Raw genomic sequence first — 24752 nt, forward strand, 5'->3', positions numbered from 1 at the left:
AAACGTAATCTAGGTGTTTAATTACTTTTTGGAAATTGGACAATCCAAGCTTAAAGATGAGCTTGCCGAAATTTTTAATAAATCCAATCCGCAGCGAAAACAATCTTTTATGCCACCAATTTGTGATAAAGGACGTTTAGCCCACCCCGGCGTGATGATGTCACCCCTGACGTCGGAGAGAGAGACCGCCACTCAAGGATGGCCTAAGAGGATGGAAGGATGGGACGGGAGAGGAGACAAGTGACAAATCCCTCGTTGATGGCTATCTACAGGCTATTTCCCCAAACCTCTCGCTACAGAATAGGCCGGACCTTAAGCCCCTTCTTTCTCATTTTCTCCTCTTTATTTATCCCTGCTCTTCTCTTCCCTCCTGTGGTCAATTTGTCACTTTTTGCATAATGGCGTGGCGTGGCGCGCCGGAAAATGGGATGGCGAGATGAGCAGTCCGAGGAGGCGTGATGGGGGGGTTGGACGGAGAGGACCATCTATGCTCACCGCCCCCCTCCAAAAAAAAAAACTCTCCTCTGCCCCCCCCCGCCCCTTCCCTTTTCTTGTCTCTCCAGGAGGCAGATGTCAATCATGCGCATCTCCCACAATCCCTCTGGAGCTCATTGTGCCCGCGGTCGCTGGCGGAGGCCGGCGTGGCGAGGAGCCGCAGATGGAGGGAGCGCTGTCAATCATTGTCACTAATTATTAATTTCTGTCACTCAGGCCCCCGTGGCAGCCACAAGGAGGAGGCGAGGAGGGGGGGGGGGGTCTCCCTCCCTCGCTCTCTCTCTCGCGCCGGCCCTCCCCTTGCCATGCCCGCCGCCTATTAGGCAAGCGCGGCCCGCCTCGGCCCCTTTCCTCTCCCCGGTCCCTCGTTAAAGTCTGTGCCTCGCCTCAAGTCGTCCGGGTCGCCTCTTGTTTCTTTCCCCTCCTTTTCTCCCTGCACTCGTAGAAGGTGACTTGATTTGCTATGCCGACCCAGACGCCCCCAAAAGTTCAACCGTTCATTATGTGGCGCACGTACGCCCCACCCTCTTCCTGCCCTCCAAACCCACTCAGTTCATATTACGAGGTCACACCCACCCCCATCTTTTTTTCTTTTATTGTATGCTGCCCTCTCAAACTCTCCCTGTACCCCACAATCCCCCTGGACACCCCCCGTCCCCCACCCAAAGCATCCCAAAAGACATTTTTTTTCAAAAGCCCACTTTTCTCCATCAACTTCCTGCTTTCTGATGCTTGTGTTGTGGCTGGAGCAAGCCTGTGATGGCAGGCTAATGAGGGAAAGGCCCGGGCCGGGACCGAGACCCTGCTCACGCTAAGGGTTCTGATCCACCTTCACCTCATTACCAGAGGTGGAGAGCTGAGCGAGGTGGGGAGTGGGAGATAGGAGGGAGGGCATACAGAGATAGCGCTACGCTGTGTGTACAGGCTGGATGTACACTGCATGGTTCCAGAGACACAATTTGGGGTAGATAAAATAACGGTTCCAGATTTCTTCGGATCGGAATCAGTCATTAAGTGCACCGTTTCTGACGTACTGTATTTACACGTGTTGTTGGTAGTTGTTGCTGCTTCATGTATGTGACAGTAGCAGTACCGTAACATCGACGCTAACTTCTGTGAGCTTATCAATGCATTTCACAATACATGTTAGCATCAAGCTAGCTGAATTTCATTACGACAGCAAGTCCTCAACGCACTCCACCTACGACGTTTCGACTTTACAGCAGCCGCGCCTCGTCCGCCATTTTGTCCCCAGTATTTCTGCTTAGCTAGTGCTAGCGCTAGTCTGTGTTTGTGCACCATAAGCACCTTTGGCTTTTTCGTCTTCTTTTTTCTACGTTATGGCCGCAAAGACGAAAGCTGGGTAAGTACAGAATCGTATTTTTATTTTATTTTTTAAAGCAACACTAATGAATTTTCAGTTTACGTTGATTATTGCGGCACCATATGGACAAAAGCGGTAATGTTATGCCTAAAGGAAGACCACATTTCCCATGAGGACAAGCGCATTGCATCGTTTTTGAGCTCACGCCAGCAAGTGAAAGTTGTTGATCCTTGACTGTTTTTTTTATCCGGGTAGCTAAAGCGGCTACCAGTGTAGGAGGGACAAAAAAATAATAATTTGGTGTCTCTATATTGTGTTTTTCACATATTGCAAGTGGTAAAGGTGATAAATATGAGTTCACTGTAGTTACTGTTTTATGGCCTCAATATTTTTTTTTTTTAACTAATTCTGACTTTTGTACTTCTTCAGCGTAAGTTAAAAATCAGCCCACTACAAATTTGCAATACGAAGCCAGAACCCTCTGTAAGTAAATAAGTGACGGCTAACAAAAAGTTCCCGACCAATGCGGGGCCGTTCTTAAGAGGCTAAACTGGACATGCTTCACCTCGAACCCATCACTCTCCCTTTTGCTCCACATGGTCATTAGCAACCCGCAAGGCCTCTACCTATTACCTCCCACCCTCTTCCTTTCTACTTCCTGTCCTTCTTCACACCTTCCTGTCGCTCTTCAGCACCTGTCACTTTTCTTTTCGCCCCCCCCCCCCACCACCACCACACCTCTCCAAGACCCTTACTCCCGCTCTCGCATCTCTGTTTATTTTCTTTCTCGCCCTCCATCTCCTCTTTCTCATCTCCTGTGGGCTGTCACTGTCTTTCTCTTCCCATTTGCTTGTCTCTTTACTCCCTTTATCTATCCATCGCTCTCGTCGCTGGCAGCCTCTTTCTTCTTTTCTCACTTGGGGTGTGCGCGCGCGTGTGTGCGTGTGTCAGCATTCGGCACCTCAGTGGCGACAGGGTTTATTGGCGTAATGCATTTATCACTGTGGCGAGCTAGCCAGGGCCTCACCTCCTCCTTTGAGGCGGTGAGTAATGAAAATGGGATCACTTGTGACAACACTGTGAAGCGCACGCACACACAAACACACAAAGTACGAGGCAAAAAAAAAAAAAACTACGAAAAGAGGCGAGAACGTTGGCCACGAAAAAAAAGCTCAGCAAGCGAACAATGCTTGTATCATCATCTCTTGAGCGTTAGTTGGCTTTGTTTTGTGGTGAGGCAGCTATTTGTTGCACTATTAAATACTCCCCCCCCCGTAGGAAGAAATGGAAATCATCAGTTCTGGGGTCAAACTGTGAGCTTCATAAAAACTTTTATTAACTCTATGGGCAATGTTTTAAGTAACATTTTAAAATTCTTAACTGACTTGCTCTCATTCACTACATTGACTGACAAAGTCCTCTTCTTTCACCAGAAAAAGTTTGTTTTAACCATTTTCCGGGTGATCCCCTCTTCCATGCCTACCCGTAAAAAAAATTGGGCATAACGATACACATACATTTTCTGAGTTTCTTAAAAAATAATAATAATAATTTTTAAACTTGTTCAAAAAATAGTTCTTACTTTTGTGATCAAAAGCACTGATTTGAATAGCAATAAGGCTGTTTTGGCAATAGTTTTCAAATAAATAAAAATTATAGCAACTTTTGATCAATCGACATCAATTTCACACTTTTATTTCTTTACCAAGATTTTAAGTGTGAAATGAAAAAAAAAAAAGATTACTACCGAATCGATGTGAGCCCCACTTCACACCAACTTCCGGTTTAGACCACGCCCACTTCCGGTTTAGGCCACACACCCCTCCGAATACACATACAGATCATTTAGAACAGATAGCGATGTACTCGCTCATCCCTAATAACGAATATATAGTGTAGGTGGCCCATTAGTTAATGACAAATTGAAAGAGGGTGCAAAAGTCCACACACCTTCATGCATTTCAAAATAAGTAACTGTAAAAATCCAAACATCTACCTTAACCTCATCAAAGATCACCTAACCCTTATCCTCCTAATCCTAATCCGAGCCCCCCAGTCTTTACAAGCCTTTACACAGGAGTTGATTTGCGGCCCAAACGATGTTATTAGATGCCGAGTGGGGCTCAGTTCAATGAGGAATTTGATTGTTTGGCCTTGATCAATAACCCTAATTTAATTGTATCAGGACACCAGATTCACAGGCAACAAGTCCAGCAATTCCGGCAGTAGCGCTTTTTCCCCAATGGCTAGAGGTGTCTGTCTAATTCAATTTTGGTAAACGAACAAACAAAGACTGCAGCAGCCGCACTCACGACGTGCTGCCAATCGGCTAACTTGCGTACCCACAGTGTGGCTAGTCTGTGTTGATACACAATTATTTCTAGGGCTGCCACTATCAAATCTTTTTAAATCGATTATCCTATCGATAATTCCATTGAATGATCGCCTATAATTTATTTAAATTTTTTTCTTAATCTAAGGTTGAACCTGAGTTGAATTCAGTGGATATAACTACTCATTAATTATCTTATGTACATATGCATTATTAAATACCCCAAAAATTAGCCTATGCTAAATGGTTAGCAATCACGATTAGCATTAGCGCTCTAGCGATTACCATTTAAGGTAAACAAACAGTAACCACCATTTAGATCACACATACTGTACAATCGTATCTACATGAGTTGAACTGAGTAGATATGGATATAAATACTAATTATTAGGCGTGTGCCCAAAAAAATCTATTCTCATAAGAATCGCGATTCTCATTTAGTACGATTCAGAATCGATTTGAAATGTCCCAGAATCGATTTCATTTAAATTATTTTATACTGTCTTCCCTTTGTTTGTGTGTGCCTTTATTGGGAGCGCTGTTCGTGTCGTACCCGATTTGACCACTTAGGGGCAGTGTGGTTCCCCTCGGTCTGACACACTGTTAAGTTGTAGCCACATTAGAGAGTAGAAGGAAAAAAGTCACGATCAAGTTATTCCAATAAAAGTTGTTTTTTTGCAGCGTGGAGCCGTTCTTTTGAGTGATAAAAGTGCCGCGAGTAGCGCGCTAATTAGCATTAGCGAGTCAGACTGGAGTAGATCATTACGATTCCTTGAACATCTATCAATCGAAGCAAACAATCATTGTCAATCAAATCATTGTCAATCAAAAATCGTTCTTAATCGAAAATCAATTCGCACACCCAAAAATCGGAATCGAATCGTGAGACATTCGAAGATTCCCACCCCTACTGATTATGTGCACGAACATTATTAAACAACAAAATTAGCCTAGGCGAAACGGTTAGTAATCGCAATTAGCATTAGCACGCTATTAAAAACTGACTTTTTTTTTTTTTTTTTTTTACCCCCTCAGCCCTAATTCTAACTCAGTGGCTCTTTTTTCCTGGCTTTTTAGATCGTACACTGAGGTCACGCACAATCAAAAAGGTCAAAGAATCAAGATCTAACCCTATGCCTCAAACCCTAACCCCGAGGCCAAACACCCCTAACACTGCATACATGCACAAACATGGATCAATGATTAATCATAAAAAAAATACATTTAAAAAAACATAATCTTAATCTGCCTAACCCCCCTCTAACCCTAACCAGTCCAATGAGGAATTTGATTATTTGGCCTCGATCAATAACCCGACTCTAATTGTATCAGTAATACTAAGTTGAGATGCAGCAGGTCCAGCAATTCCAACTACTTTTTTTTTTTTTTGTTATGGCCAGAGGTGCCTGTCTAATCCAATTTTGGTGAGTAGGGGCGGGGGTGGTCTTCGCCGGTGTTAAAACAATACAGTCACCTCATATGCGCCGTCCAAGCTCTGATTAGCCTTGACAGAACAAAAAACATCAGTTCCCTCCCGTCCCACTTGGTCCAACTTTAATCAGTGGCAACTCCGGAGTTAAATAATACACCACCCCTGCTTAAAAACGTATGTCGGCGAGGAAGCGTTGCCATTACCCCCCCCCCCCCCCCTAAAAAAAAAAAACCCAAAGACTGCTGACTAATGCGGCAAAAACGCTGGAAATCGTCGCCTGCTATTTGTTATTCATGTGGCCCTCAAGGTGCATCCACAAGGCTGACGCTCAAGCGTGTGTGTGTGTGCGTGCGAGTGTGTGTGTCGCGGATGCCATTAATGCCCGCCGCTGATCGCCCTCGCACATTTAAATAACAATGGCGCAGTCAAAGGATTCAGCGGTGTGAATCCGACCCGCAAAACACCCAGGAGGGCTGCAGGCCTAACTCCTGCCGTGTGTGTGTGCGCGCGAATACAAAACACAGTCAGTTGCACATCACAGAGTAAGAGCAGGGATGAAATGCAGATTGAGCAAGAGGCTGCATACAGTACAGGCTATGATCCAACACGTTGTGGGATGCATAGCTGCATTAAAGAAGATGTATGTATGTTGTTGTTGTTTTTTTTTCATCATTTCATTTTTGTGCTTTCGAGGGGGCGGCCGGGCCTCACGTAAGCAAAACAACACCCCGCCCTATATAATGCTGGGCCAATGGGCGGTCCTGGATTTGTTAGCATAGCAACTGAGGTGAAGCTAAAGGATCAAAAATAAAAAATGAATCAATGGGAAAAAATAAGAGCACCCATACAGAATAAAAACATTTTTACTACTAACACGCAACACCTCGTTGACAATTTCACAGAGAAATCAAGTAGCACCACTTTGGATGCTAATGCTGCTAGCTAACACCAACACGGCCAACAAAATTCAGTACAGCTCTGCTTACACTTTGGTTTTGACATGAGGGCAGATGTGTCGTGTCAATTAATAAAGTGTATATAAAAAAAATTAATTAAACAGTACAGATAAACTTATTGTTTTTAATGTAACACGTTTAATGAAAATTAGCAAAAAAAAATGCTATTGCATTATTTTTTTTTAATTGTAAATAAATTTGAGTTGTATGTTCAAAGCCATTTTTAAATATTGTTATGACACTAATATGGATAAATGTATGCATTATCGCCAATAAAAGTGGAAAAAAAACTCTGGACCTCCCTGGTGTAGCTTGAAAGTTCAAATCCTAACCAACTGCTTCAACCCAAAAATATTTATTTATTTTTAAAAATTAAATCAACAATGCATATAACACAGATGAATGAAAGCAAAATGTTGGAGCACAAACAGCCACCAGAACAATCCCCTTTTAGATTATATAGCCAATAATTAATTATAATTCATCAGACCTGAAAGTAATATTTTCATGTAACAGCTTCGGAATATTTATACTAGTGGCTGTTTATGTTTAATTGAAAACTCCAATCATAGTCCGCCGCAACGAAGCTAGCATACAGTAGTAGGCTATTAATCAAAAACACAATTGTAAGTTGCTTACCTTTTTCAGATGGTCCCCAGGGACGAGGAGGTCTTTGCTGGTAATGAGGAAACAAGTATGACTCCATTTTGTGATGCACGTGTCAGTTGTTAGTGATAAAAAAAAAATGATGGTATTTGGTAGCTTACACTTTCCCCCTGTTTGATTTACATGACCCCTTCCCTTCTCTTTTTTACTCTCGCGAATGAAATACTGCCTTTTTTTGGCGTGAAAAAAGGGACATTTTGAGAGGTAACACATTATCTTTACGCATGTAAGCTGGTCAAAAACAGAGGCCTCCGCACCTGATTTTGAGTGGACTGAACCAAGTTACGGAAGTAAATGGGGGTGATCATATGTAGAAGCTGTCGGAATGTTTAGTTTTTTTTTGCCATAAACAGGTTAAAAAAAAGAAAACAGAGTTAGTCATTACGTAACTTCTAAATAAAATACAAAAGCTTAATCATGATTTAATGTTAATTAATACAAGTATTTGTAATCATCATTATTGGATCCCCCCCCCCCCCCCCGTCAAGCATGGGCTTTTAAAATGGTTGCCTGCGCGTTTCATATCCGCTCTGAATAAAACGTCACTTAAGAAAAAAATCGACTATTTTCACTCATTTAAAAACTAAAAAGTTAAAAATCTTACCATATTGTGTCTTGAAGATACAATTAATGCCGTACATAAAAGTTGTTTTCAGTGCTATTTACTCACTAATGGACTTTTGCCCTACTTTTAAAGGAAGAAAACAGAATGAAAAGTAGTCTATGTGAAATATAAAGAAATTAATTTTAGGATGTCTTTTTGATTATTCTAACAGTAATAAATCATCTAAGAACCAAATGTGTTATCCCAGAAACCTTTTTTAAGTAAAGTTTTTGGAAGACTTGTTAACAATCACACTTTGGGGAAGCTTTGTCAGCATTTGTTTTGTTTTGTTTTAAAGCTGCCATATTGCTTCCAAATGCTTCTCAGCTGTTGATTTGTTTTAAACACACACTGGAATAAAATTAAAGGGCAATTTCCTTTTTTTTTTCTTCTTCTGTTGGAAGTGTGCGTATCCAGCAGGAAGTAGTCGAAGAAGACGACACAGCAGGACACAACATCACAACAGCCTTTTCATTTAAAAAAAAAAATCTTTTAAAATCTTTGTTTTTCTTCTTCTTCCTTTCTCAAAGCTCCAAAAACTCAACAAATGGCTTCAGGCTGCTGACAAGCTGTCGATAACCGCGTGGTCGCACAAAGCTGCCGCTTCATATTCTCCCTCTCGACGATCTTTTTTTTTTATGCTTCCTGCAAATGACCCGAACATCCTCGGCTGAGCGGCGCCTATTTTAACGAGGGCGCCCAAACACCCCCGCGCCCTCAAAAAAATTGGGCCCTGAAAAAAAAAAAAAACGCAATGTGCATGTTCACCGAGGCCGCGTGCGCTGGAAGCATCGAAGCGCCGGCTGACTGATCCGTCTGTCTTGATGTAACAAGGCGAAGACATGTCGGCGATATGGATGAAAATGCACGCGCGAAGGAGGCCATTTTGGCTCGATAAGCCACCTCTCACACATACACGCTAGGAGTGTGCAACACTGAAAGGTTTCGTATCAATCGATTATTAAGTCAATACGGGGGGCGGTATCGCTGATACTGATATCATACTTTCATAATGTAAAATCAAATTGAAAAATTTAATACTGCAAGATTTTTTTTTTATTGATTCCATACTAACTAAAGACATGTTAATATTTTATGACTGCGACATTTGGTGTTGATCCTATACCAAGTAAATACCGAGCTAGTATCGCCGATACAGATATTTTTAATAATTGATGTTGATTCATCAGTAATGAGCTAAGTCTGATCCTGCAAGATTTGGAATCAATCTGATATAAAGGCGATACAGGACCAGTGACACAACAATGCCAATTTATTTTTTAGTAAATGCCTCTTCAAATTCACGAATATGATACCACAAATAATGGTATCCAACATCATATCCAACATCAAGTTACTCTAGGGTCAATATGGCCCATATTTATATTTTGATAGACCGCCTTGTTTTCACTTAAAACTGTAAAAACTGACATGCTGTTTGTTTATATGAAAATGATATTTTGGAGCCTGAATACACAAACATTTGTTCTAAAAGTGATTTTTTTTTTTATAGTAGTTAACCATAGAGGTGGCAAATCCAGGAAAGTAAAAAACCGTGCCACAGTTTGGCTTTAGCCACTGATGCTAGCTAGCTAGCTCCCTAAAAGGTAAACAAGCACCATGGGAGCTATCTAGGGAGCTAGCTAGCACCTGGGGCTAAAGCCAAACTGTGGCACGGTTTTTACTTTCTTAGGTTTGTAAAAATTGTATTAGATGTGTCACATTCTAGGATGAGATCATGAAGAGATCGCCAACTAGTGGCCTGGCATGCGTATTACAGTGTTTTGAGTCTCTTTTTTTTTTTTTGCAAGTTGGTGTGAATGAAACCTTCTCTATAAAAACATTTAAACATGAATACTGTAGGAATCATTGTGCACCAAACAGAATGTAGCCTGCTTGGAAAAATGTCCATCCATATTCTAAAAAGTTTATCAGAGGGTCACGGATATATTCACAGATCTTCTGACTGTGCGGAAAACATGGACAAAACAAAATCCGGGGGCCTATTTAGTCCCCCCCCCCCCCCCCCCCCCACACCAACACATGCACATCCGCCTCATAATCAACGTGTAGGAGCAAAAAAAACATCATAGAATTTTCTTTTTAAAGCCCATTTGGCTGATGTTTTCAGATTGTCAACAAGGAGACGCCATTGAATTAATGGCATGCCCTCGTTACATCTAATAAGCTTCATTCGCAAATAAGAAGTGTGTCAAATAGTTTTCAAACCAACGCGACAACACAAAACAAAATCCTCCAGCCAGCGCCACTCACTGGGCATTATTATCTTTAAAATTGCCATTCTAGTTAAAAGCAAACTTGACGCAATTAGACCTTTTTAGCAATAAAAAGTTAATATTTTGTCTATAATCAAATGAACAACTTACTTCAAAACGCATTTTGCCACTTTGCTGTCGACTGAAAATGACATCACAGGTGCTCAAAGCTCAGGTAACCTGTTTTCTGGGTTCATAGGTGGCAAATCCAGTTCCAGAAAGTAAAAACTCTGCCACAGTTTGGGTTTAGCCCCAGGTGCTAGCTAGCTAGCTCCCATGGTGCTTGTTTACCTTTTAGGGAGCTAGCTAGCTAGCTGGCATCAGGGGCTAAAGCCAAACTGTGGCAGGGTTTTTACTTTCTGGGTGATGTCATGTGACTTTTGCAAACGGAGCCATGATTGGTCTGTATTGTTACATGAAAAATAATGAAATTATAAAATTAATTATAGACCAATTATATCGCCAAGCCGTGAGTCAGCAGCTACTTCAGGAGGTTCCCCGTGCACATCTACTGCCTCCCGCTCCAGCCAGCCAATCGCAGAGCTCGGAAAGCAGGCGGAGGGAAACGATTGGAAGAGGCGGGGCTACATAGCGATTGACAGATCCAGCTTCCGGCGTGATTGGACGCAAAATAAAATAAAAAATTAGGTATTCATAGATTTTGAAATAATAATGTTAATAATAATAATAATAATTAGACAAAAATACAAAATGTTACTGCTGAAAATGGCTAAATGTAAAGTATGCCTTTAAATGATTCAACATAAAAAAACTCTCACATGATGCTCATCAATAGTTTTAGCTAGCACAAACTGAAAGGAAGACGAAAAAACACAATCAAGAATTCAAACAAAACCAAGATTCCACCAGATGGCGACAAAGTATTGGTAATATTTTATTACTTTGGTTCTTCTGATAACAAAAACAGTCAATAGATGACATTTTCAGCAAATAACAGTAAATAATAAAAAATAAATCCCTCCCCTAAAAAAAAAAATAATAAGAATAATAATCTGCGAATATGCAAATACAAAACAAAACAAAAACGTGACAAAGCCGAGATTCACTGTACTTGTGAATAATTTGCCTGACAATCCAACAGATGAAGTCCCACATTTTGTATTGGGCTGTAAAATTCATTTTGCGGCCCTCATTCCACCGCAGCTAATAAAAGATGGCTGATAACGGCGGCGTTTTATTAAGAGCCTAATGGTTGTAATGATAACCAAAATGAACAGTGGCATGAAAAATCATTTCAAAGTAGGCTTTTCCAGCTTGATGTCATTATGCGTTTATTATTAGATACAGTGAGCAGGCAGCCGTGCTTTTATTATACATCGTGGAGTGACTTTTACTGTGACTGAGTTCATTCTTTCTCTTGGGAGGAAGAAAGTCACATGTTGTTAGTGTGCTCTTGAAGCAGGCAAAAAAAGACAAAAGTGAAAAAGTGTACAAAACAGCCTCATCTAGTGGTTGGATTATGTACAGCACACTACCAAGATGTATTTTTTATTTTATTTTTAAAGACACACATTGCTAAGGGATCCATTTTGTTTCATTATTGACATACATTAGGGCTGCATGACTTTATTTTTTATTTTTTAATTGGAATGTTCCCCTCCATATTAATAATTATTGGAGATTAATTATTCAATAATTGCCTTTTTTTAAATGCATTATTGAAAATGTATTTTTGTGTTTTATTATTGGAGTGCATTACATTTTTATTTTTTTTTTACTTTAGCCATCTTTTTACCATTTTTTATGAAAAGGACTGGACTTTTTATGACTTTGTTAACATAAGGTAAAAAGAATTAAAAAGTGAATTGAGATCTACAGGACTTTTAATACTGCGTTTTTTGGGGGGAATTTTTGAGGGGTTATTTTGCTACTGGCATACATTACATGACTTTTTATTTTATTTTTTGCTATAAGTGTTCTTATTCTTTTCAGAAAAATACAAATAAGAATACTATCCAATGTTTACACAATAGACAAAAACAAAACAAGCACCCCAATCTACTTACATCATTATTTCTTCATAATGAAATAAAAGGCTTCCAGGCGTTCAAATATATCCTTTTTGCCGTTTTTATTATTGCTGTAGTTGATTTCACCTTTTTTTTTAATTACTTTTATAACTTTTTTCCCTGTTGCATCACACAGCAGAGAAAGAACGGCGAACCAACACATTTCCTCTTGCTACCATGCCCCTCCCCCCCATGGAGCTCAATGAGCACCAAATTATTAGGTACACTTCTCGGTATACCGGTGTCTGACCCGATGCCGCTCACGATAATATTAATAAATAAAATAACTTTTACATGAATCAAATTGATCAAAAGTGAAATTCTTGTACTCAATGTCAGATTATTTATATTTTAAAAAAAAAGTGACCTTGTGCGAATATGGAGTGCGTGACTTTCAAATCGCGTATTCTAAATGTCATCATCATGTTACTGATATCTCCCTTTGCCTTAATTCTCCATCCCTCCTCCAAGTGTCACTCCCTCCATCCTCCCGCATGGCCTGGCTGCATGCGGATGCATAATTGAGTTGAAATTAGCGGCCCGTTTGAGTGAGCATTCAAGCCAAGGAAAGCGACAATGCAAGAGGGATTAATGCGATGGTGTATTTTTTCCTAAAGAAAAGACTGGCGTAATGAAGTGGGAAAGAAGAAAAGAAAAAAAGACGTCAGAGTTTTATTGCAGCTAAATCGTGTGTGAAGCAAAGGCCGTAATGGATACTGACAATGACTGGGAGGATTATTAACCTCAACTATTGCACTTGTTGCTTTTATGTGCACTAAACATCAATATTGTAGTTTCAAGCAAGAGACTCATATAAAAGGACTCATTCTGTCTGTAATATGATCATATAATGCTCTTTGAATCACTATGCAACATTAAGGCTACATTTTGAAGGTGAAGTGAGTCATTCAATTATGGCTAATATAGACATGGATGTTCCTACATGCTATTTTTTTCCCCCCCAGCATAAATAATACACGTTAATAAGCCTAAGTGAAGCTGCGACACTTAAAACAGTCCTACAACGCCATCTAGTGGTTTTAGAACACTATATTAGGTAAACACCTACACACAAATTCAGATTTCATTAAAATATATAAATATATATATAAATATAAATTATATAAAGAAATAAATATATATATATATATATATATATATATATATATAAAGAAGTAAATGTAGTTACATTTAGTGGTTAGCATGAATGCCACATAGTTCTGATGTTTTTAGATATTTGGACCCAACCCTAACACAAAAAAATCAGCTGGGATTGAGCATAGGGCTGCTCCAATATGAAGAAAATAGTCATCATGATTTATTTGGTAATAATTAAAATCACGATTAGGGCAATCATTTGTTTTTTGGTACAAAACAAGAAAATGTTTAAGCGTGTAAAATAAAAAAATATTAAGACATGCATTGCTTTGAAACACGAGAATTATGCAAGTTCCTTTTGGAATAAAGGACAACAATTTAATAAATATTTTATTTAAATTAGTTATTTTAAAATAAAATAACAAGGTGCAAATATATAAATTTAAACAACTCATAATTACTATTAATAATCTTTAATTTATGTTTATGACGATTTTGCAATTGTGGAGTGTGATATTTGAAATTGAAATCTAATTTGTTCAAAAAGGTTAATGTGCTTTATCAGCCGCTACAACCAATGGAAAACTTTTCCTTTTTAGTTTAAAATAGCTTACTTCAACCACCAAGATCCCTTGCTGTGTCCTGGCCAATGATCGAACCTTGGGTCTTTTTTTTTTTTTTTTTTTTTAAGTCATACCAGCTAGCTTGTGCTAAACTAATCTAGGCGGCTGCGTCTCTCCAGTCCAATGTTAACTCATTCACTGCCATTGACGGTTATAGACGTCAAAAACTTTTTTAACTATTTCTATTAGTTTCATTAGTTTTTTTTCTACTTTTGTTAACAAGAGTAAGAAAACCTAGGAAAAAAATGTATAGTACATTTAAAACAGATATAACATTTGTGATTAACCTTGAGTTTAAATAATTAAGTAATTAAACAAACAAAAAAATATAAAAAAAATTAAAAGGCGTCAGTCAAACGATTACATTTTTTATTGTAATTAATCGCATGACTTCAATAGTTAGCTCATGACTAAGCACATTTTATATCTCTTCTAAATGTAATTTTTTTCTAGGTTTTCATACTCTAAAAAAAAAAAAAAATTATTAAAAATTCAAATGATTTTTTTTTAAAGAAAAAGTTATTAAAAATTAGGGGCATCAGGGGATTAAAATTTGTAATCGTAATTAATCGCATGACTTCACTAGTTAACTCATGATTAATCACAAATTTTATATCTGTTCTAAATGTAATTTTTTTCTAGGTTTTCATACTCTCTTAAAAAAAACATTATTAAAAATTCAAATGATTTTTTTTTAAAGAAAAAGTTATTAAAAATTAGGGGCATCAGGGGATTAAAATTTGTAATCGTAATTAATCGCATGACTTCACTAGTTAACTCATGATTAATCACAAATTTTATATCTGTTCTAAATGTAATTTTTTCTAGGTTTTCATACTCTCTTAAAAAAAACATTATTAAAAATTCAAATGATTTTTTTTAAAGAAAACGTTATTAAAAATTAGGGGCATCAGGGGATTAAAATTTGTAATCGTAATTAATCGCATGACTTCACTAGTTAACTCATGATTAATCACAAATTTTATATCTGTTCTAAATGTAATTTTTTTCTAGGTTTTCATACTCTCTTAAAAAAAACATTATTAAAAATTCAAATGATTTTTTTTTAAAGAAAAAGTTATTAAAAATTAGGGGCATCAGGGGATTAAAATTTGTAATCGTAATTAATCGCATGACTTCACTAGTTAACTCATGATTAATCACAAATTTTATATCTGTTCTAAATGTAATTTTTTCTAGGTTTTCATACTCTCTTAAAAAAAACATTATTAAAAATTCAAATGATTTTTTTTAAAGAAAACGTTATTAAAAATTAGGGGCATCAGGGGATTAAAATTTGTAATCGTAATTAATCGCATGACTTCACTAGTTAACTCATGATTAATCACAAATTTTATATCTGTTCTAAATGTAATTTTTTTCTAGGTTTTCATACTCTCTTAAAAAAAACATTATTAAAAATTCAAATGATTTTTTTTTTTAAAGAAAAAGTTATTAAAAATTAGGGGCATCAGGGGATTAAAATTTGTAATCGTAATTAATCGCATGACTTCACTAGTTAACTCATGATTAATCACAAATTTTATATCTGTTCTAAATGTATTTTTTTTCTAGGTTTTCATACTCTCTTAAAAAAAACATTATTAAAAATTCAAATGATTTTTTTTAAAGAAAACGTTATTAAAAATTAGGGGCATCAGGGGATTAAAATTTGTAATCGTAATTAATCGCATGACTTCACTAGTTAACTCAAGATTAATCACAAATTTTATATCTGTTCTAAATGTAATTTTTTCTAGGTTTTCATACTCTCTTAAAAAAAACATTATTAAAAATTCAAATGATTTTTTTTAAAGAAAACGTTATTAAAAATTAGGGGCATCAGGGGATTAAAATTTGTAATCGTAATTAATCGCATGACTTCACTAGTTAACTCAAGATTAATCACAAATTTTATATCTGTTTTAAATGTAATTTTTTTCTAGGTTTTCATACTCTCTTAAAAAAAACATTATTAAAAATTCAAATGATTTTTTTTAAAGAAAACGTTATTAAAAATTAGGGGCATCAGGGGATTAAAATTTGTAATCGTAATTAATCGCATGACTTCACTAGTTAACTCAAGATTAATCACAAATTTTATATCTGTTTTAAATGTAATTTTTTTCTAGGTTTTCATACTCTCTTAAAAAAAACATTATTAAAAATTAAAATGATTTTTTAAAGAAAAAGTTATTAAAAATTAGGGGCATCAGGGAATTAAAATTTGTAATTGTAATTAATCGCATGACTTCACTAGTTTTATTTTATATCTGTTCTAAATGTACAAAAAATAATCTAGGTTTTCATACTCTTGTTAACAAAAGTGGAAAAAAATGTGAAACTAATAGAAATAGTTCAAATGAATTTTTGACGTCTATAGCCGTCAATGGCAGTGAATGAGTTAAGGTTGCAAACTCCTTCGGCTCCTCCGCGTCACACGTTACCCTTCAAATATTCCTGTGACAAGCAGACGCGACAATCGTCTTCGACAATTTTTTTCCCCCTCAAATTCCGATTTAACGACCAATTGGCATCTCAATTCGAGCTGCAACCATTAGAATAATTGTGTACTGAAGCATGTTTTGATTCAAAAGCTTGGGATAGCGTGAAAAAAAAAAGCTAATGGCAATCACTCTTGATTCTGAGCGTTTAATTAGTTGACTTTATTGAGAAGAACACACAAAGTCTCACCGGCTCAACCCGACACGCAATCACACATTCACACGTGCATTCACACACACATACACACACATACAATCCCTTTCGAGTGCGCTCTCGACACGTGCGATCACAGGAAGTGGCGTCCCGGCAGCATTAGGGGGGGGGGTGAGGTGCGACTCGGATGCGAGGTGCTTTCGTGCTGCTTTGGTGCCTTACCTTCAATAGTAATTTTTTTTATTTCTTTTACAGGTGGTCGAGTGGGTGCATCACAATCCTGCCAACGCGGCGACCATTGGTCCCGCCCATCGGTCGTCTTCAAACGCCAAAGAAAGAGTCCTTGTCCGCTCCGAGTAGCCATTTGAGGCCCTGGCTGACCCTGTGACCTCGCCCCTTCCTTTGGCCGCTTTATTGGCTGGTCCTTACCGTCTTTTGCACGTGTAAAGAGTCTTAGACGGTGTTGCGCGGCGTGCCGTTGAGCGCCACGGCCTTGCTGCGCGCCGGCGAGCCCACGGGCAGCGCCCCGAGCGGACGCTGCGCCGACACGCCCACCTCGAACACTTCGTGGATGGCCTTGCGGAAACAGTGGAAGTTGTAGTCGATCAAGCCTGACAACAGAGAGGCGCGAGATTGGATTCAAATTGGAATATTTGGGATTTACGAGTGGAATTGAAAATGGAATTTGGAATCAGAGAATGTTCTAATTAAAGCCATATATTCATTTCATGTACTGCTTTTTTTTTATATATATATTTGTACAGAATTTGAAGTTGATTTCAACAATGTTTTCATTTCATACAGTACTTTCATTTTAAAATAAACACAGTATTTTCATATTTAAATTGGAATGAAAATAAAATGAACTTTTTTTGTACATGATTTCATTTTAAGTGAATGAAACATTTGCTAAAATAATTCAAAATAAAATATTTGACTTGATAATTTGTTCATTTAAGTTAAGTTTAAGTTTTAATCTATTCTATTTATGTTCAAAGTAAAAAAAACTTGAATTACACTTGAAATAAATACTACATCGATTAATATATCAAACTTCATCTTAATTCCTATTGAATCATTATTTTAATCAACTTATTATAAATGCATTGAAAAATGAAGAAGTCATTATTTCCAAAAATTAGGCTCCAACCGTCTTAAATTCTGCAAAAAAAATGAAAACAACTTTTTTTTCACGAACACATAACTCATTTCGATAAATGTTCTCTCTGTTGTTCTGCCTGTAATCCATTTCTTTATTGTTGTAAACATTAATGGGCATTTTATTTATTATATTGTGTATATATTTTTATTTGAAGTAATTAGCCAATTAAACGGTTATCAGAATTTTACTCTGCCATATAACAGCAAGAATCAGTTGGGCCCGAAAATAAATAAATAAATAAATACAAAATAAATCACATCAATGTCGACAAATAATTGTTAATTTAATCTCTAGTCTTTAAAGAATGAATTAAATCAATGTATATAATAATTTTTTTTTAATTCATTTGAAAATATATTATAAACTAAAAAGTGATAAAGCAAAAGTCAAAACAAATGGCTTGATTTAAATAATTGATCAAATTTTATTAATCCCTTTTTAAAAAGACTTCTATTGAATCCATTTGATTTTGTTTATTTAAACTATGTGCGCGTTTTACGCACTTCAGCATCTAGCAAACTTACTAACAGCGGTTTTCGACCACTAAGCCTCAATTGAGGTCGCGCTTGAACTCACTTAACCTCTTGAGGGCCACAATTCACCCTGCGACTCTTTTACCTTTGCGCTCAAAGCTTTCCTCTCTGAGGATGCATACGAGCGCCAAGAACTTGGTGACCTCCTTCAGGTAGAGCACGGTGGTGTTGTTGAGCTTGATGATGGCCATGGACTCCTTGTCGTAAGCGCTGCCGCTGCCGTCCTCCCTCAGGCTAGAAAAAAATTGGATTAGTCAAACTGGAGCTGAAAATTTCACACAAAAAGATTTCAGTCTTTTTTTTTTTTTTCAACACAAAGAATATAAAGTAATGGCAAATTAAATGATTCAAATGAATCCCTAATAGAGTTCAGATGTTCTAGTAGGCTTTTCTTGACATATCGCTCACATTGACACCTGGCATTTGAAGAGGGGTGTGTAGACTTTTTCTATCCACTACTTATTTTTGGGTAAGAAAAAAAAAAGCCTGTCTAAGAGCATTAGAGTGTACTTTGAACACCGTAAACTCCTAAGACAAAAAAATGGATTCATTTTGGCCAGACCCGAGAATTGCGCTTACCCGTAGATACAGGAAACGTCGATGACCACGTCGATCATGTCGCAGCACAGCTCGTACGACTGCATGTCCACGGGGGAGCTGTCGGTAGCGATGTAGATCTTGCTCACCACGTCGAACAGGAAGGCCTTTTCGATCCCTGAATTCTGAAAACACCGCCCCCCGCCAAGAAAACGGAAATAACAGCGCGGCGGCGACAAACAGGAAGTGACATCACAAACGCTTCCTCACAGAAATGAAGATGTTGAGAAGGTTCTCCAGCGTGGGCAGCTGCGGGATGAGCTTCTGCACCACCTTGCTGAAGGCCTCGAAGATGGAGTGGTCGTAGATGCTCGTCAAGTAAAAGCTAAGCCACAAAAAAAAAAAAATAATAATAATGTTTTTAAAGAGGAAGTAGATCACGCTGCTGACTTCCTGAAAATAAACGATAAGCTGGCGGTCACATGGCGACGGCGTGAGGAGACGGAAACTGATTCAGACGGAGAAAAGTTGACAGGCTCTGATGTAATTACCGGCAGTAAAGATGTGTTAAAACTTAACACCCCCCCCCCCCAAAAAAAAAAGGCCTTAGTAATAGTTTAAATATACCCCAAACTATGAACGCAAACTTTTAAAACTTTTTAAAACTTTCATATGGCAAAGTTAATGTGCTTTGGTTCAATACACAATTAATTATTTAACAGGGAGTGGCAATAACCAGCATGACGCGTGCATGTTTTTTTTTTTTTGTTTGTTTTTTTGTGTAGTGAAGTTCCCCGCCGCCATCTCGTGATTGTAGCGCCAATCAATGCTCATGATAAGGCCCCAAAAAATTGATTAGCAAGTCAGCAGGGTTTGCTGCATACGTCATACTCAAAGATAGCTGTGACGGCTGCTAGCATCGAGTTGTTTTCTTTCATTAGAAGAAACAAGTGGAATGTGACAGTGACGCATCAAACTGCGGAGCTAACGAGGATCCGCGGCACGGTTGGCCACAAGTGATGTCACGTCAGTTTGTGCTAGCGTGTTATTTGGGCTAGGATGCTAGCTAATGCTATTGAGGAGCTTCATGTGAAGGCATTTGTTTTTGTTTGTGTTGCATAATTTAACTACCGAATACAGTTCATGAAACGTTGGTTCATGAATGCGTAGATGCTAGTTGCATGGTGTTGGTGTTTTATGATCCTCTCTGCTTTAAGTGCCATCTTGTGGCATCTATACGCAACTACAAAACCCTTTTGGGGGAGCGTCAATTATGGGATTTCTATTTAGCTTAGACATTTGAGAACACACTCATTTGCAAATTTGGCACCAAACAACATATTTAAAATAAATAAATAAAATAAAGCAAACTGAAAGCAACTACAATTATATTTTCACAATTTGTGGCAGGGGTCGGTCCCAAATCAGCGTGAATAGCGGGGGTTCACTGTAATTCTTTGAGTTATCCGTTTTACACGTCCCACATCAATTTTCGCTGCACTTGAGATCTTCAGGCAGGCCAAGGGAAGATCCAGAGCCACTTTCAAGCTGACTACACGACCATCTATCATGCAGAAACACCCGCATCCTCAGAAGGTGCGACACCCCGGTTATCATTTTAAAGCCAAAAGGGAAGCAGAGCTGCCTTGGGTTCTGTTGGACGTGCAGATTAGCATAAACTAACAAAGTTAGCTTCCGGGTTTGACGCCACTCAGTTGTACATTAACTCATTCACTGCCATTGACGGCTATAGACGTCAAAAATTCATTTGAACTATTTCTATTAGTTTGACATTTTTTCCCACTTTTGTTAACAAAAATATGAAAACTTAATTTTTGTTTGTATTAGAACAGATCTAAAATTTGTGATTAATCGTGAGTTAACAAGTGAAGTCATGCGATTAATTGCGTTTAAAAATTGTTATCGCCAGACGCCCCTAATTTTTAATAATCTTTTCCTTAAAAAAAAAAAAAAACATTATTAAAAATAAAAAAAAATCATAAATGTTTTGTTTTGTTCAGGGGCAAATTTGTAATCGGAATTAATCACATGACTTCACTAGTTAACTCACGATTAATCACAAATGTTATATCTGTTATAATGTACCCAAAAAATCTATTCTAAAAATTCTGGGTTTTTATACTCTTGTTAACAAAAATAGCAAAAAATGTTAACCTCATAAAAATAGTCCAAATGAATTTTCGACGTCTATAGCCGTCAATGGCAGTGAATGAGTTAAAATGCGTCGTACCTGAGATGGAGCTTCTCCAGGCTGGCGTCGGCCAGGTCGTCGTTGGCCCTCTGGTGGATGTCCCGCTGGGTCTCGATTTTGTGGTCGTCCGAGAGGCCGTCCACCTTGTGGATGAACACTTCGAAGTTGATCTCCGGGTTGACCCGATACGCCCGCGACACAGTCAGGTGGAGTCGGCCCAGGGCCTCCACGTAGTCGTCCTGAAAATTAACGCACACAAAAAAAAAAAAAATACATCAACGCAAATAATTCATATAGGATGCCATGCGGTCGCGCGCGTCACCTGAGCATCGATGACAAAAATGAGGGCTCCGGTGCCCCTGAAGATCATCTCGTAGTCGAAGGTGGGGTCGAAGAAGTCCACCTGGCCCGGGAAGTCCCAGATCTGGAAGTTGACGAAAGAGCTGCTGGAGATGTCGTCCTTGTAGATTTTGTTGGTGCTCTCCAGGAACAAGGTCTCGTTAGGTGACATCTTGTGGAACACCACCTGGAAAAACACATAACAAACCGCGACATTTCAACTTTCGGCGATGAACTTGCTTTTCACTCGTTACAGATGTTGTTCAATGAACGCTCCATAGTGACACGGTTTGATTTTGGAATACATGTCACCCAAAAAAAAAAGCGTGTCTCGAGACTGAAGCATAAAAAGAAAAACTTTCATTTGAAACCCGTAACTCAAGACTACAAAACCCTACTTTGAAAACCAACCCAAATTTAAAAGCCAGGCCTTGAAACCCTAATCTGATCTTGAAACACTAATAGTGGTTTAAACGCCAAACCTGGCCTTGAAATCTATCTTGAAACCCTAATTTTGTTCAAAACCCTAACCCGGGTTTTCAATCCATAATCCAAGTTTTGAATCCTAATTTGAAACTCTTACCTTTGTTGAAAACCCTGACCCAGACTTGAATTCCTGCGTTAGCACCTCAACCAAGGCCTGAAACCCATTTTCGAAATCCCAACCCTGGCTTGAAGCCCTGTCCTTTGTTTAAGACCCTAACCCAGGCTTGAAGTTGAAACCCTACCTTGAAACGCCAACGCTGGTTCGGAACCCTACTTTGAAACCCAAATCAAACAGGTAGTTAGCATTCATGTTCGCACTTCTGGTTTTGTGATGACAGTAATCCAATAAACACCACCTTCTATCGTTCACCAGTACTTTCAATATTTTAGGGGCAGTTTCAGAAGCACTCAGCCAGATGTCACATGCACATAACAAGGGAAGGGTGCGGGGCAAACAACAAATAAGTGACCCTACAATCAGCATTGTCAGCTCACATCCCCCCCAAAAAATAAAAAAAAATAATTTAAAAAAAGAGCTTGTGTGTGCAGCGCTGCATGAGCTCTTCAAGTCAGAGGGGCGGTGAAGCAGCAAAAAGCCACGTCACATGTTTGCCGGGCCTACTCAAACCTGATTAGCGCAAAGAAACTGTATGCTCTCCACAACGGGTGATGAATTTGACCACCACAGAAAAGTATCACTTACCGGTAAATCAATTTACACATCCTCAAAAAGTAATATCTAATATAAGATACGCCGTGCCACCTAGTCTGCTTTTGCTTTAATAGAAAGCGGGCACATTCCTGTTAACGATCTGAAAACACTTCGCCAATCCTATTGAACGCTGCTCCCAAGTTGAACATTTTTCAACTTGAGACGCGGTGTCTCGACAAAAACAGCGTCGCATACATTGCACTTCTGCGCATGCGCTGTAGGGAACAGGTTGAGTGTTTGGTTGAGTTTAGGGTGAGGCTACAGGTTTACAGAGTTTAGTATACGCTGATCTGACGAGGTATGCTGATCTGACGGAACAGCGGCACCAAATCGGTAAACGCCCACCTCGCTATGCAACGGGACACAGCACAGCCTTGTACTAATATGGAAGCGCCATCTAGTGGTACGTGACAGAATTACCGAATTAGCCGCTCAAACTAATCAGTGGCTAAAACTTTCTTAATCCAGCATGGTACATTGATTTGTTGAAATATAAAAGGACATTAGCATTTAATCTTATAGACATTTTTTTCAAACATTTATTTAGGTATTTTTTTATTCAAGTTCAATAAGTTTTCATTGAATCACTATTTTAATACTTTTTTTTTAGTTACCTATGTTTAAGCACAGTGATAAAGTTCAAACTGTGCAGCATGTGAGTCACAATAACAAACACTTGGATGAACACTTGGGCATACTACGCTACTGTAGTTTAATGTGATTTAGCAGCACTTGTAACGAGAAGTATGTTTTTTTTTTAAAGGTAGTACTTGGTGTCAAAACCTAACCCCTCGAAAACTTTGAGAACCACTAGGAAATTGATCTGGTTGTTTTGCTATGCCCAGGCCAGTGTGGACACTGTTCAATAGCCTTTAAAAGTCACATGACGTTATGTCCACATAATCAGGGAGATGCACTGAGAGCCTCTGGCCGACTGGTTAATCATTTATAGCCTCACTTCCACAAGTAAACAGTATTTAGCTTAGCATCGAAGCTAGCTGTTAGCTCATCGTACTGTACTTCTGTTACGGCATGTGATATTTGTAGCTACATGCTATGACGAAGCTAGCTGTCGGCTAGCACACCTTCTGTATCGATGACTTGCCACTTCTCCTCAGCCCCATGAGCAGGATCCTCGGCTTGCTGTCGGACGGCGCCGGGCTGTCCTCGATGTCCGCTTCTTCCTCCCCGTAGCCGAAGTCTTTGGGGAACGAGTCGGCCACTCCGTAGCTACCCGCAAGTTGCTCCACCTCATATTGGATCGACATTTTGGGCCAAAAGCGACAGTCGCCTTATCCCCCGGGTGGTATCCCCCCCTGGTATCCCCCCTCCTCCTCCTCCTCCCGGGCCCCGCGCCAACCTTCACTTGTCGGCCACCACGCCCGTGTTTTCATCCACGGGATTCACCTCAAGTGTAGCCGCAAAAAAAGTGCGACTACTGGGCCGTCAATGCTCCATTTGACTGGTGAACAGTGGTGCTCGAGCTCACACGTTGCCTTCGGATTTCCTTTCCATTGGAGGGGGGGTAGAAAAATAAATTGTGTTTAATCCCGCCCTTCTCGGCTCTGATTGGATAGGCGGCCTCCAATGCGAAATGCGATTGGCCCGCGCCTGCATTTCGAAATGCGATTGGTTCAAAGCACTTGTCACTCTAGTGAGTGGTAGTCGCTGTCACCTGACTTGTTTCGTGACCTGCCAAGCAGCCTCCAAAAGCATTCTTACACGCTATTTTGTCATTTTCTTACATTAAATAAGGTTTATTATTTCACCATCGTACACAAGGAACAATTGTGTTCTAAAACTAAACAAACGCTAAAATAGTAGGCAATGTGGAGTGGCACCGACAGATGGCGACAACACACTTGAGACGTTCAAGGTCTCACAAAAATATTAAAAATGCCCCCGACCAGCAAGAAAAAAGTAAAAAGTAAATTCATAATAAAATATAGATATTCCAGGGTTTTAGATTTGAACGTAGATTATAAACGACTCAGTTGAAAGTGTGGCAGTAGGATCTGACGTAAGGTATTGTTTGTGTCATCGTTGCTTATTCGTTTTTATAGCCAAATAATCGTGAAGACTTAAAACAATGTACGCCACCGATATTTATATGTGTTGGTAAAGCTGATTAGTACGATACAGCAGCGTTTCAAAGTGACAATCGAGCCGAACACCAGTGACGTCACCAGTACGAGGGATACAAGTATATAGGTTGGATTATGTTTGGATTTTTAAAAATCATTGTAATACTATATCGAAGAACATAACACAAGCCAA

The 24752-nt window shown here is 38.8% G+C and overlaps 2 protein-coding genes across 3 annotated transcripts in view; both read right to left on the bottom strand.

Annotated features, from left to right (window-relative positions):
- The window catches only part of fhl3a (four and a half LIM domains 3a), a 394693-nt gene extending 387248 nt beyond the window's left edge, over positions 1-7445 (bottom strand). The window contains exons 1-2 of one of the 2 annotated variants that reach the window (XM_077575922.1): positions 7307-7437; positions 7179-7215 (exon numbers count right to left, since the gene is read on the bottom strand). The gene's annotated coding sequence lies outside the window, so the exon portion shown is untranslated. Of the gene's footprint in view, positions 1-7178 lie in introns of both variants that reach the window. The other variant, XM_077575921.1, reaches the window with a different exon arrangement.
- Positions 7446-16472: 9027 nt separating this feature from the next.
- rragca (Ras-related GTP binding Ca) lies at positions 16473-23982 on the bottom strand. Its single transcript, XM_077576917.1, has 7 exons — positions 23561-23982; positions 21261-21464; positions 20978-21177; positions 18997-19111; positions 18769-18911; positions 18275-18423; positions 16473-17105 (listed from the first exon to the last, which is right to left on the bottom strand). Exons 1-7 carry the CDS (start codon positions 23741-23743, stop codon positions 16948-16950), a joined length of 1152 nt encoding a protein of 383 aa, XP_077433043.1. The 5' UTR covers positions 23744-23982; the 3' UTR covers positions 16473-16947.
- Between the last annotated feature and the right edge of the window lie 770 nt (positions 23983-24752).

This window comes from Vanacampus margaritifer, chromosome 9, assembly GCF_051991255.1.
Source record: "Vanacampus margaritifer isolate UIUO_Vmar chromosome 9, RoL_Vmar_1.0, whole genome shotgun sequence".
Lineage (NCBI taxonomy): Eukaryota > Metazoa > Chordata > Actinopteri > Syngnathiformes > Syngnathidae > Vanacampus > Vanacampus margaritifer.

Bases quoted from the DNA above. Each gene is read 5' to 3' on its own strand.
- rragca (XM_077576917.1), bottom strand. From the start codon at position 23,743: ATGTCGATCCAATATGAGGTGGAGCAACTTGCGGGTAGCTACGGAGTG. The intron at 19,112-20,977 runs GTACGACGCATT...TTTGTGGCTTAG, and splicing joins CTGGAGAAGCTCCATCTCAG to CTTTTACTTGACGAGCATCT. The intron at 18,912-18,996 runs GTGAGGAAGCGT...CGGTGTTTTCAG, and splicing joins TTCTCAACATCTTCATTTCT to AATTCAGGGATCGAAAAGGC.